Raw genomic sequence first — 15,118 nt, 5'->3', positions numbered from 1 at the left:
TAAAAATAACGGAATGCAAAATGTAGATGTTTAAGACCATTTTGGAAGTAATGTGTACTGTATGAGTTGATATGCGGTAGCTAAGAAAATTATAAGAAAGAAGTAGGGTTTTTACAGTCTGCTTTGTTATGTAAACAACTGTATAAACGTTACATTCATGTTTTCAGATCCCAGTTCATTAAATATATAATACAGTGGGATGTAATGTACAATGTTCAGTTTTTTGTTTCATAGTAAACTATTATGTTTAGAAAGCAGGGCTAATATTTGTGAGCAAAAAAGAACTAGTGACAGGCACAAATGAACAAGTCCCATGAGTCATTCTGGGACTAAGAAAACTAGATAGTTTAACAGTAGAAGGAAATATTTACATTAGAGTAGTAGCCGAAAGCTTCTCTAGGGATTGGGGCCCCATGGTGGTGGGCACTATACAGAGAGATTCCCTATCCTGAAGGGATTACAGTCTAAAGACACTGACAGACAACGAGTAGAGGGTATACGGCAGCACACACCCTAACCAATATGGTACAGAACTGGCATAGCTTTGTTAGTTGCATAGATTGTAACTTTAATTGATTAAAGTAACATTGCTCTGAAAATGGTATATTTGCTAGCTGCCTACTAATGCTATATGTGGCAAAGAACATTAATCAGTTACATTATCTGAGCATTACAGCTGGGGTTAACCTCTGAGTTAGATTTCCAAGTTTCAGAATGATGGTATGAAACAGTGGGAGACACTAATGCCATTTGATACATCAATCAGCAGTATAAATCACACGCTGTGGAGAAAGAAAGAAAATTTAACTCTGGTTCAGTTGTTGTCCCAGTGACACACAGTTCTGTCCTTAACACGAGTCTCCATCAGCTGCTTCCACCATCCTTGCTTGAGTTGGATGGCTCAGAGCTTTCTCTAAAAAAGAAGAGCTCTCAAGTGCAGTGATATTAGCTGAAATTTGATTCAAAGTGCTTGGGAGCCACACCTTTTTACCTTGCATTCATTGCTGGTCTGATATCTGCTAGGGAAGATGGTCACCCGTGTGCAGATGGGTGTCAAAACCCTTATCTGGGATGTATGGAAGGGAGTGCAGGTGAATGGAGCTTAGAAGACCATAATTACACTCTATCTCCACGTGTCATGGGGGACTCTGGGCATCTCCCTATGTCTGAGTAACTACCACTTTGCTGGCCTGTGGAGGTTAGCACCCTGAGCCACAAGCTCTGCAGGTGAGGGGTCACTTTATATCATGATGCTGTAGATCACGCTTCACTGGATTGTTCTGAAATTCATGCTCTAGGAAGTTGGGTCATCCCCATCCCCTCCCCCAAATACCTGAATTTGTAATCAGCTGGTTGGGAAAGACGAGGTGGCCAGCTCACCCATAACTTTTTCTGAGCAATACTAGTGTGGGCAGTGTTAAAAAATGAAAAATATTTCACGCACATTCCCTGTTTAAAAAAAATCCCGGTCTTCATTAATTTGCCTCGCGTGGTCTGAATAATGGAGGAGAGTGGTGAGAGTTTGTTGCTGTGGCATCAGCTAAAGCAGTTAATTATGTGTTGGGCCAGTGGTAGGTGCTCTCACAATAATTGCTGTGTTTACAGTGCTGGAGTTTTAATTTGAATCCAGATTCTCTTTTCATTGTATTAGCAAGCCTTCCTTTAATACAGTATTTCACTCTCAGCTTGTTTTCATTGCTGTGAACAGCTGGTTGCTTCTTTTCCTAACCTGCACTTGTTGTATATTAGACGAAGAGTAGCAAGCTGGTAGTGATACACTTCAGGTTAGTTCTGGCTGGCCATGAGCAATCTTTTTGCCTTTAATTCACTCATGGCCAGACCACACTACAGGTGGCAAGAGCCAGAGGCTTAAATAATGGGATTTTGAAGGTTGGGGGTGAGACTGTTTAATAGAACTTTTGGGGGGTACAGATTAATTTCCTCTGCTCAGTAGTTATATTTGAACAGGCCTTAAATAACTGACAGTGCTTTGATACGACTTTCTCTAAACCTCATGATGCCATGAGGTGGCTCCTCTCTAAAGGAGGAGAAAATCACTGCCCTTTTTTACACAGCTCTTGTAAGTAGAACCTGCCAAAGTGAATCCTTTTAAGACAATTCAAGCTAAGTCAACAGGAACATCATTCCAAAAGTTCTCTTCAGGGACTAATTACATGGGGCACAAGTGCCACGGCTTCATTTTTTCCTCCTTATAGGGCTAGCCTGCATTTTGTCACAGAATTAAACTTTCACTAAAATTCTAACGTGGCTTTTTTATTTTCACATACATATTTCAATCCTACAGGGAAGAGAACAGACACCCTCAAAGTATGGATATGGACTTACAGTACATGCCCAAATAAGACCTTGCAGATATTTTAACTCAGTTAAGAACAAGGGAAGAAACTATATCATAATTCTCAGTACACCGTAATGCTACCCCTCCCCGTTCCGTACCTAGATTCCTTGAGGAACTGCCTTTGTTTGTGAAGACTTCACATCTGTGGTTTTTTTTTTTTTGTTCCTGCCAAAATGAAAGTGAGCAGAATGTTAGGATATTGCAAAAGTAAGTTCACTCTATGAAGCAAACTTTCAGAACATACAGTTCACTTGCATGGCTGTGAGAGCCAGTTCAGAGCATAAATCACACCACCTAACCACCAAAACTGAAGATTATTTTTAACTGTCTGGGCTACATTCATTCTAGTAAAGTGCTTAATCAGGGTGATTAGCCTTATCCCCTGGACCATTAATTGCACTAAAGACAGGTATACATGGCCTCATTTTTTAATCCCGCCCCTCTTTAAAAATCCCCAATCCTCACTTATTCCACTGCTCCCTACTCTTTTCTCCACAGGAGATCGCATGCTCTGACCTACACAGCCCCTGTTGTCGCTCCCTGACCTGATGGGGTCAAGAGCTGGCAGAATGAGTCAGGGGAGTTCATACCTGACTGACCTCAGGCTTTCAGTGATTACTCAGGGCTTTCAGCTGTGCTGCAGTGATCAGAGTCATGGGTGATGCTGAGCAGGGAGAGAAATCTTGGCCAGGTGCACTGCTCAGATGACACTGGTTGAAGGCCAGGCCTGTCTGGATTCACAGATGACCCGAAGAAGAGCTCTGTGTAAGCTCAGAAGCTTGTCTCTTACCAATCAACGTTTGTCCACTTCGCCTCTGGATTCAGAGAGAGCAGCCATGGTTTATGCCATTTATCTGAATGAGGAATATAAAGGCGGTTTACATTTTTTTTCAAATGTCAGCGAAACAGCAGGGGAAGGGACCAGGACATTCACAGGCCGTGCACTTCCCATTGTATTTACCTGTGTGTCTTGGGCAACATCGCAGCGAGAGGTTCTGGGACTGCTCTTGCTCATGTCAGTGTGTGGTACAAATCTAAAACCAGGCCTTCCTGCAAAGGTGAAGTCCAAAGATTGCAAGAATCCCACCCCAGTCATTCCCCAGATTCTTAGCATACCTGGTGCTGGAGAAACTCCTCAGTGGTCAAGGAATGAACAATACAAACAAGACCTCTGGCTACACTGTGCTGAGATCCCCGTGGCTGGCCGGTGCCAGCAGACGGGCTCACAGGGCAGTTTAATGGCAGTGTAGCTGTTCAGGCTTGGGCTGAGGACCAGGGTCTGGGACATCTCAGAGCCTGGGCTCCAACCCAAACCCAGATGTTTACACTGCTATTAAACAGCCCGAGTCAGCTGGCACGGGCCAGCCACAGGTGTTTAACCTGGAACTAACTTGCATTGCCCTGGAGCTTGGGGAACGTATTCTTTTGCTTCATGCCCATGACTTCTAGTTCTATCCTGGTTGCATGGGTAGCACCTTACACACTTGCTCTCATGCTTTGGTTTTAACACCCTCCCAAAGCCTCATAAGCTGCAGGCTCAACTGCACATATTTTCCCATAACTCAATCCCACCACAAGGCACTGACATCACGCTGGTGGTGATGTAGCCAGAACCAAATACAGCATTCAAGGTGCAGGCTCCGCAAAGGACTCTGCTTCCTGATCCACCTGTCTGTGCAGCCCCTCAAAACCAAACCCAGAAACACTTACTTGGTAGAAAACTGCTGGCTCGTCTCAAACACACAGTCAGTAGCCACCGGAGGCCCTTAGAGGTTCTGCTTTGCAAACGCGTGACCTGGATGTTCACTCCTCTGCCCTCGGTCAGTTGTATTTTCCCAGGTGGAATCCCCATTTCGTCACCTGCCCATTTCTCTGACCTCTAGGTCAGATGTGGGCAAACTATGGCCCACGGGACCATCCTTCCCAGCCCCTCCCCTGCAGCCTCAGCTCGCTCTGCCGCCGGCGCAATGCTCTGGGCAGCAGGGCTGCAGAGCCTGGCCTGACCCAGTCTCCGTGCTGCATGGTGGCGGTGGCGTGGCCCGGCTCTAGCGCCGCCAGCCACCAGTGCTCCCGGCAGCGCGGTGAGGGGGTAGGGAGCATGGGGAGTGGATAGAGGGCAGGGGAGGTTGGGGTGGTGGTCAGGGGGCAGGGGTCTGGATAGGGGTTGAATAGGGGCGGTCAGGGGACAGGGAGAAGGGGAGGGGTCCTCAGGGGGCCATCAGGAATGAGAGGGAGTTGGATGGGGTCCGGAGGCAGTCAGGGGACAGGGGGGTTGGATGGGGCAGAAGTCTTGGGGGGCAGATAAGAGGTGGGGGCTGGGCCATGAACCCCTCCCCTAGCCGGCCCGCCATACAATTTATGAAACCCGATGCAGCCTTCAGGCCAAAAAGTTTGCCCACCCCTGCTCTAGGTACTAATCTAAAGGTTGTTTTGTTTTTTTTCCCCTCCTTTTTTGATGGGAGTGAATGGGAAAATAAAAACCCCTCAGCGGGGGGCTAAAACCCCAAGCAGCCAGATAGATGTGCCTACACAAAGCTCTCAGGCTTAGGGAACCAGGAAGCCAAGACCTGGCAGAAGCTCCCTGGAGGACTGTGTGCAAGCTTCTGCATTGAAGTGTCTTTACTTAAAATAGGAAAGCTGATCTCCTGAGTGCCCTCCCCCACCAGGGCTGAACCAGGAGGCCAGAAAACAGGTTGCTGTGGCTCTCTCCACACTCATGACCATACCAAGTGGGTACTGACAGGAGTCCCTCCTGCCTGGCACTTCTAAACCCTGGGGTGCGCTCAGCCCAAGCGGGTTTGCAGAAATGCTAAAGGCTGAGCCTCTGCCCGGCTGTTGGTACCTTGCTTTTCCCTTTGCACTTGGATGAAGGGAGGAGGGACGAGGGACGTCTTCAGTAGCTTGTCAGTAACACACCCCTGCACCCTGGTTGAAATCCCTTTGTTTACCGGCTGCTCTGCCAAAGACTGTCTTGCTTCTTTCACTGACGTGTGCCCAGCCCCACAACGTACCATCAGCCGTGCACACACGTAACATGCTCACTTTAGCTGCTTCACACAGGTGTTTCTAGTGTGGGCCTCACACTGATCTCTGCAGGAAACCACTCGGGTGCCTTTCTCCAACCTACATGCCTGGGAATCGACACTCGATTTTTGGCTACTGTACAAAAGTCACCTGTCATTGAAGTGGGTCAGGAATTGAGGCATATTTGGCACCAGGTCAAAGCTTGTGGCTTTAAAATAAGCTGGACATGCTCCAGCCTTGTATGCTTGAAGCTAACCAGCGGTGAGCACCAGCTCAGCTCCACTTATTGTCAGAAGTGGGTCATTTCTGTAGGGTGGACGAGCCCTTTCGCTGCAGTCCTTGAGCCAGGTTTCAACCCCTAGGACCCGGCTTGTAGGCAAGTCAATTTGCCTGCATTTTTAACTAAAAATTCTCAAGAGCCTCTCGACAACTAATTTGGGAAACCAGCAAACCACAAACAATGCCATTCTTCTTCAATAAGCAGCCCGTGCTGCTGCTTAGTGGTGAATCAAATACGTAATTGTAGCACTGGAGCCAAACAGCCAAGATCTTGAAACAGTGTTCAGACAAATCAGAGTCCTGGGCAATTGATGGCACAACCACGTATCTGATCAGTTGTTGTCGCAGGATGTTTGTGATAAAAAGCAGAGCTGGTGGAATAATTCCCCCTGATATGCAGCGAAGGGCTGGTTGCTGCAATGGCCCCTGCGGCAGTGGGTGCAAACAGGAGCAGCTCAGAGTGCTCTAACGTGGAAGGGTAAGTGTAGTTCACAGATAGCCCAGGACTGTGGCTTGCCATAGCTTGGAGCCACTTTTCCACTCGCTCCCCAAGATGTGCTGTGCATTCTCCAGCTGCAGCCCAGGAGCTTGGGCTGCCTTTTTTTCCTCTATATTTTGCAGAATCTGAATCCATCCTGGCGGCAGCAGAAATACACTGAGCAGAGAGGAGATCGACATCTTTGTGTTATACCAACACTCCACCAACCTTGATTCTTATTTCAAGGGATTCTGTATGGGAAGTGTTATTTACCACGTATTCTTCACACAGTGCAAAGTCAACCTGTGGAACTCATTGCCAGGAGATGTTGTGAAGGCCAGAAGTATAACTGGGTTCAAAAAAATGTGAAGTTCATGGAGGGTAGGTCCATCAATGGCTATTAGCCAAGATGATCAGGGACGCAACCCCATGCTGTGGGTGTCCCTAAGCCTCGAACCACCAGAAGCTGGGACTGGGTGATGGGATGGATCACTCGATAATTCTGTTCACTCTCTCTGAGGCATCTGGCACCAGTCACTGTCGGAAGACAGGATACTGGGCTAGACCGACCATTGGTCTGATCCAGCATGGCCGTTATGTTAATTTGCTTTAAGAGCCCTGCCATTTTCAGCAGGATAGACATTGCAAACGTTATCTGTTGGGCCCAAACTTTTCTACTTTACAGGCTTCTCTGCTGCTGAAAACTTGCTCAAATGCCGAGCAGGGGCAGGAGAGAAACTGCTCTTCATGAGCTTTAGGACGTCAGGCTGGCCTGTGGCTGGCCTGGGCTTGGCTTACCCGTGGTGCCGCCTAGCGGTTAGGTCACTGGGTCCCAGCTCTCTCGTCTCCAGTGTCCCTGGCGAGCAGTGACTCCAGCCGTGTTGCGGTCCCCTCTTATGGTAGTTAGTGACTCAGTCCTCTGGCCAGGAAACCAGTGGAGTCACCTCCTTCTGGGGTGACAGTACCAACAAGATATATACATCTATATATATCCCCACAGAAGGAAGTCTTCAGCTCACCTCTGGACCCTGGTGGGTTGCACACCCTTGCCTCAGGGTGTGCAATATCTCTACCCCCACTTCTCTCCAGGAGGGTGGGAGATGGGGTCTATGCCCCCTTCATGGTTGGCTGATAGGGAAGACTGGGCCCAATCCAGGGCTCTATGAATAGCAGCAATACCAAGCAGGGCTCTGAGGCTGCCTCCCTGGGCCGCTTCCTAACACTTTCCCAGTCCAGGGCATGGCCACAGGCTCAGAGCCAATCCAAGGGACGGGTTCCTTAAGGATAAGCTAGTCACTCCTCAGGGCCCTGGGGTAGCTGCTGCATGCAGACCCCTCCTTTCCTTCAGCAAGGGCTCCTGCTGTACCCTTACTCAAGACATCTCAGGACAGATGTGTCCCCCTATCCTATCTGCTATCTGCCCCCCTTACTGAGCTGTCCGGCTCCCCATTGAACTCCTCCAGCCAGGACCACTGGAGCCATGAACTGCTCCTTAACCCTAGCTATGTAACCCATCCCGCGGGTTCCATCCTACCTGTCTTGGGCACTGAGCAGGCTCCTCATGGGACCCCTCCGCCACTGTAGCCTACCAAGGTTCAGACAAGCAGAAGCTAAGCTATACGAGAGAGACATCATCACACGCACGCACCTCAGTACATCATGGGAAGTGACACCATATTGGATTATGCCTGTCCTGAGTTCGATGCACCCTGCTTATGGGGAGCTTCGAGGCACCTTTTCTCTCTTAAGAGCAGACATTTAGATAGCAGCACTTTCATACAGTATTCACCCACCAAACTCCGGGGTACATGAGGAATGATGTCCATAATCCTATCTTTAAAAAGTAAAATAAAATGCCAAGATAACCTTCCAACTGTGAACCGAATGCAGCTGCCAGTGCAGCCTCTTGCTGAGTCTGCAGCCAGCCTGAAACAGTAGCTCAGAGTCGCAAACTCCCTTGTCTTGCGTACATCTCATGGGCCAGCCATCTCTAAAGTCCAGTGATGAAACTTCAATGTCGACATTAACTATTGTCTTGCTGGTCATCTTAGCGTATGGAAGGGAGTGGAGCCCATGGGGAGGTGACATCTGGAAATACCTCCAGGAAAGGAAATGCAGAGGGAAGAAGAGAGGAGAAACTCGGACAGGGGAAAAGGTGAGAAGCAGAAAGGAGACGGGAAGGAAGAGACACAAAGCTAGTGGTGGGTACTAAAGGAGTGCGGATTTTCTGAGTGCTACTGAGCAGGACTCAAAGGCAATATAAATAATGGTAATGACAAAGACTAAATTTTACACTTGACCCTGACAAACATCCTGTTGACCCTAAGGGGAGATACACTGTGACCTGGGAGCTTGAAGCCGTAACTGTATAACTCACAGATCACCACTTAAAATAAAACGTGGACCTTCTCAAATGAATGCCCCGCCCCGGTCGATTCATGCCATTGGTTCGAGCTTAGCACGCCCGCTAACATTTGCATTTTGTAAGCAAGCGATTTGTAATTTAGAGGGAATCTGAAACGACAGACGCCAGCAATGAGTTCCAAAGAATATCATTGGAAACCATTAACGCCTCAACTACTAGATGGATGAACTGGTGACTTGCCAGAAAATAAAATCTTTACCTCAGAAGTAATTTTGGCTATAAAGAGCTGTTTTGTGTCTAACGGAGGACTATAAATCCCACTTTACCTGAGCAACTCAATGCATCCTTTGCCCTAAGAGTCACTACTGAAGCCTACATAATAAACTGAGAAGAAAACATTAAAAAAAAACAAAATGGGAACACTCCTTCCCACGCACAAACCCAACACTTTTGTGTCAGATACTCCTTTTAAAAGAAAAGTTGGGGCAAAAAATCTTCCCTTTGTGATAAAAATTACAGACACAATTACTGATACTTAATGCAACCATGGAGCATCACATTACTAATGAGACTTTGACCAAAACTTATCCGTCTGAGTCCATCCACTGATCAGCTTGCAGGCTCAGGGCTTTAGATATTGAGTGGGATACAGAACTGCTCACTCAGTCAAATTCTCATCACCATCAATGGGAGATTTGCCTGAATAAGGAGTGCCAGCTCCTATTTCGGAGGCCATTTCTATTGATTAATGTTCTATGAATAGGTATGTTGATAAAATCAGAGTTCTGTCACACAATAGTCCATGCCTGAAGTGAAGCAATGAATTATATTCTGGTAACCCTATGCCCTGGTATCTTTCTGTATTTTTTCACTGAACAAACGTATTTTTAAAATAAAGAAATATTGCTCAACACACTACATTTTGTATTTCAAAACAGAAATATTAAAAAGCATCTTCCAGTCATTCTACTTACACTCCATAAACCAAGAATCTTAAATAAGCCAACTTTCTTTGAACAGGGAAAAGTACTTAGACATTTCTCAAGAATATACCAAAGCAAACAGGGTTGTACTTTTTAAAGGATCGGATGCTACCAGCCTCATGTACACAGGGGATAAGGGCTGGCAGACTCTGACCCAAAGTAATTCTCTGAAATTAGTTCACTGAGGCACCAATATGGATGTCTACCTTCAATGCTAAATTGTTTTGCTTGGTACTATAATGAAGCAGAAACATATAATGTATTTCATGCAACCAACCTCATTTATTGAAAAAGCCTAATTTTATTGCCTTGTTTAGTAACATCTGTTTGTGTAATTTTTTTCATGAAGCAAAGCACAACTTTTTCTTATAAATAGTATAAATTATTTTATTTACAGAAACTTGTTACAAAACAAATAGACTATATATTTATTTTTCTTTTAAATATCCAAAGTAATTTTTCTATCCCATGACATTTGTTCATGTACTATACAGCAGCCACCACAAAGTTCAGCTGATCAGATGCTCTTGATTATGTATACAAATTATCAAACTATTCACACATTTTACACAGGAGATTGCTTTTTAGAACCAGGCTCAACACTGAGCAGGATACTTTTGAGGCCTACATTCACATTGACATTATGTAGTGCTCATTTTTAAATTATCTTTCAAACGTAAAATATTTCGCACAAAATGTAAAAATGATTTTCTGCTCAACAGTGAAAAGTTAAGAATTTTTCAAGCCCGATTCCCTCCCCCAGGACAGAATGAGCGAGAGACAACAGAGATTCCTTGGCAAGAGAACTCTTAGAGGAAGACAACTGCCGTAGAAATGACATTTGGAAATCACACATTTTTTTAAATTGTTTTAAGAGGTACTTATCTGGTTTTTTTTGTTTGTTTTTTTTTGTTTTTTTTCCTGGAATACAAAATATTTTCAACATTCTCTTTTTCTAAACTATATCATTTAAGAATGAATAACCAAAAAAAGGAGACAGTTCTGTAAATTTCTGTTTGAAAAAAATATTTAACCCTTGGCATTATTTTTGAGATGCACGATTAATGGGCTTGTTTCAAAACACGTTATTCTATTTAAAATGCTTTACAAAAATCACCAGCATCAGTCATTTTTGTTTTTTGAACCCCTTCTAATTAAAATTTTAGAAATATATAGGTGGAAAAAGCAAGCTCCAAAATTTCAACTGAACATTCAAGTCTTTTAAGGAGAAGCTGTCTAAACAGTCCAAGCTTAAAACTAGTTATATCAGGCACTTTCAGTTTTTCCATTAGTTTTAAACCACGAGACCCATACAAATGCGCGTGCGCGCACACGCGCACACACACACACAAAAAAAAAGAGAAGCAGAGTGTCACTTAACTAAATGTAGTCTTCTGGGAATCAGACAACTGATAAGCAATGCCATCTAGACCATTTAGACCCTGATCCTGCAATCAGATTCTTGCGGCAGACCTCTGCATGGATCCAATTGCAGGATCTTGGCGTTAGTTTGTGGGTATCCACTCCCAAGACACTAAAAGGGACACAACTTTCACAAAACAAAGGCATCCCTTAATTTGCAAAGTAGGCATGTTACTATTAGCTTGGCAGTGAACCACTTCAAATTATAAAAAAGGTATTTGCTATTTTTAATTAATTAATAAATAAATACTAGATGATCTCAATTGTACCAAAACTGGATATAAGAAAAAAAGACCTGTGCAAAAATACATATTTAAATATGTACAATCAATTAACAAAATATGTCTTCTGAAATAGGGATACTTCAATATTTATAATAGAACAAGAAATTCCAAAATAAAGATACAAAAGTATGTTTTTTGTATAATTCTTTGTTCATCATTGCAGCAATATTTTAGGTTAAGAAAACTGCAGGAGTCATAACAAGACGTTGGAAAGCCTATAAAATTGTATCTCTTAAATTACTACGAAAATCTGTCTAGAAACAACCCAGCCACTGCAAATTCAATTTTGCAAGGTAAATTAATTTTAAGCTTCCTTAATTATTTACAGTAAGAATTATGAGAGACAATAAAAGCTTCAGGAACCGTGTTCGGGTTTAGAACCAAGATCTAACCTGTAATATTTAAGCAGGTTTGTACTCAAGGGCAGACGAAATTTAAGATGGCCTCACTTTCTAGTCCCAATAGATTAAAACTACGAGCCCTAATGCATATGTAGTTAAAACCCGGCCCTACATGAAGCACAGTGATTAAATACTAACTTTCAAATGTCTGCATGGTTTTGAATGAGCTTTGACTTGCCATTAAGCTTTCAGATCAACATAATCTTTACACAACTAAAGATGTTCCATCACTTAAAGCCACAAAGGTTGATGAATATACATTTCTGTTCACCTGAAATGTAAGTCTATCCAACCAAATTGCACTTGTGACTGAAACGTGGGGGTGAAACCTTGGCACCATTGACTTCCATGGGGCCAGAATTTCACACCCACTGTGCAGGAAACAATCCTTTCAATTGGGCATCATATTACATCTTCAACTTTTTGTTCCTGAAATACAGTTAGTTTATGTTTGCATAATAAACATATGAAGTGTTTTTTCATGGTGACCTTTTATATAAACTCAAAGCTAAAGTGTCTGCATAGAGGCTTGCTGTTGTTTTGCGGTACATAATAATTCTGCAGCAAGGTCATGTTAACTTGGAAACGTGAACAGGTAACCAACCAACCACCTGCTGCTCTTAGTGGCTTGAGAATCCCTGATGTACGATTTGCCACCAAACTGGGGAGAAGGCTGGACTGTGTGAATAATTTGATAGGCTCAGATTGTCTGATCTCAGCAATATCTGGTGCCCCTTTAAGGCAAAAGAGTATATTCTTGATTTAGAAGTTGTTTCCTTTACTTCACCCCTTAACAAAGGTTCAAGTAAAGTCTCAAAATTCACTGTTAAAAAGCTTACTGAAAATATCCAAATCAATTACATTATAATAATGCTAAAGCCCTTTAAAGGATTTCATTTTTGAGATGTTTTAAAACAAGATAAAATCTCTCGTGAAAACTGACCGTCTGGACTGTAACATAGCATAGTCCCTTTACTCACAAAACATCTGTATCTGAGAAAAAGATGACAGTAACCCATCCAGGTGGATTTAAAGCTGAACTCAGCTGCTAACTAGCATCTAGTGTAGCATTCTGAAATATCTGATTGTGGGTAGCTGAAAGCATGACAAGGGTTAATGATTTGATTACAAGAACAAGGCATAAACTAACTGAAAAGCTTTCAGAAAATCTTTAAATATTTAAAATATTTAGTTTTAAAAGGGCTGTTTTTACAGGCCGGAAGGTACAACCAACCTAATTCAAACTAGTAGAGTTCTTCTTTAAAGTAACAAAGGCTTCTGGTATACAGTATAGGTCAAAAAATATGTTCTTTGGGAATAGTTTTATAGGTTATTTGCCTTTGTTAATTGATACTTTTGCATTCGGATTTCCTTCATCAAAAGAAATTAACAATTTTTACTTTCTTTTGCAATAGAATCTTATTCAAAATAATAATCGCTTTTCCATCAGGTAGAGTACAACATTATTTTTATATTTGTTTTTCGAACAATGGCCTCAAACAAGTTTTTAAAAGTTTTTGAAACTCCTGACAGCTTCTTATCCCAAATTACTTGCAAAAGGCTGGGCAAAACACAGACTATTTAGTTTCTGAATTGTGCTATTTTTGTGTTCCATTAAAGGAACACTGCTATAAAAACACTAAAGCCATATTCCCTTCTTGAGGGCTTCTTTTCATTGTGCCTAACACACTGCACCCCCGCTGGAGGGGTTCTTTCAATTGACAGCGCCTGTCGGGTGGCTAATAACCTACAAAAGACACCATTAGCATAAAAAGAGTCCACAGTAATGGCTGTCCCCAAACATTCTTTTGCCAGCCAATCTATGTCAAATAGCGGCAAGATGATGTACTCCTGTAGGTAAAATCTCACAGATTTGTAGCAAGCCGTCCAGACCACTGTTAACACTGGTAAGAGCAATTATGTGGCTGAACTTCTTCCAGTGTCCATTTACAATATTCACTGCTACAGACATGGCTTCAGGGAAATTCCTTGTTTGAATGACAGTCCAGTAGATTTCCGCACCTGAGGACCATGGGAAGCTGGGATAACTCAAAGGCATCTTGGAGTCCAGAATTCCAGATGGAGGTTTTGCTTATAGTGAACGTTGTCCAGTTCTTTTCTCACCACGGCATATTCAGCTATCAAGGACGTGCCTTTGGCTTTCAAACAAAAAAGAAAGCTGTGTAAGCAAGCATGTTGTAATAGCTACAGTAAAGGCCACATCAGGCAGGACCTTTCTGCACAGCAAGAGAACACGTCAGAGGGAGTTACAAGGCACCAGGTAGCATTATTAAAAGCCAGTTGGCTTGTTTGCATCTGCAATTCTAAAGTCTCTGCCTTCCCAAGTAATTGTGCCCTCCAATTACACTCTTAAGTGGCTGACTTGTACCGTAGTCACGACAACAATAATCAGAAGCACTAAGGTGTGACTTTCTGCATTTCTTAAACCTATACATTCAATTTAATTATTTCAAAAGCAGCTTTTTTCCCCCATTAGGTTGCTGAGTTAAATAAAAACTGTCAGGAAGTATCAAAAGTGAAAGTTCCTAGAGCAATGATGGCTGAGCCGTATTATCCATAGATAGTCATTTCTTCTTCCTTTACAGTATGTACACTAATCAGCGTACAACGGCAACGACAGACCTGTTCTTTGGAGGAAAGGGAAAATTCAGAGACCTGTCTAAGATGGACCTTTGTGAGCTCCTAACACTTCAGTTATACGAACTTCCGCAGTAACACGGAAAAAAAAGCCAAGGGGGGAGGGGCTTGTAGGACTGGCAGAAATAGAAAGACATCGTCAATATTTCAACACAGTAGAAAACATAGCATGGGGAACAATTGTACAATGTCAGGGATCTGGATGATCCGATAAATCTTCTCCATATCTACCTTCTCGGAGTCTATTTTTTAAATAGTCTCTTTCAAGTGATCTTCCAACCTATTTCTCATAGTTTTGCAAAAACAGCCTTATCTGATTTTTCTCTATTTCCCACTCCTCTCCTCATGTCCCCACTATGCATGGCAAAATAGGTTTTAAACAACACATCCCTTTCAATGTGGTTCTATTTTGAGAAGTAACTATAACAATAGGACCCTACTCACTCGCAAGATCTGATCCCTTTGTGTTTTTCTTGTAATTTCTGCTGGTTTTAAACTAACAAAAGTAATTGTTAACTACTCTTTTCTCCTGTTCATACTGCAGAGCCAGTCAATAGAGCTCTGGGGAAGGGAGCTGTATTTTACTGCAGCTGAGTTATAATCAAAATGGTTAACTATGTTCTGATTATAGAATGCTTATTGTTGTGGATATGGAATTCAGAAAGATCCCAGCCTGACTTTCAGATACTTGGCTCAGTTTTCAAGGCTGACACTCAGGAAAAATATTTTTACTTGTGAAGTGAGTGAATTCCATCTGGGAGTAATTAGGTAATAATTACGGAACCCATGATGCCACTTTTAAACCCAACTTTTCGGAGTAAAACCACACTTTAAAAAAGTGGATTTGTTGTAATAATCCAACAGC

At 43.1% G+C, this 15,118-nt stretch overlaps 1 protein-coding gene across 1 annotated transcript in view; it reads right to left on the bottom strand.

The window, feature by feature from the left end:
* Positions 1–9,859: 9,859 nt before the first annotated feature.
* ATXN7 (ataxin 7) overlaps positions 9,860–15,118 on the bottom strand; it is a 115,720-nt gene continuing 110,461 nt past the window's right edge. The window contains exon 13 of the mRNA XM_045024956.1: positions 9,860–13,754. Coding sequence (XP_044880891.1) covers positions 13,737–13,754 — 18 coding nt within the window. The 3' untranslated portion in view covers positions 9,860–13,736. The remainder of the gene's footprint in view (positions 13,755–15,118) is intronic.

The sequence above is a fragment of the Mauremys mutica genome, chromosome 7, assembly GCF_020497125.1.
Source record: "Mauremys mutica isolate MM-2020 ecotype Southern chromosome 7, ASM2049712v1, whole genome shotgun sequence".
Classification (NCBI taxonomy): domain Eukaryota; kingdom Metazoa; phylum Chordata; order Testudines; family Geoemydidae; genus Mauremys; species Mauremys mutica.
Note: the sequence above shows the minus strand (reverse complement) of the source record. Positions and strands in the feature narration are given on the sequence as shown.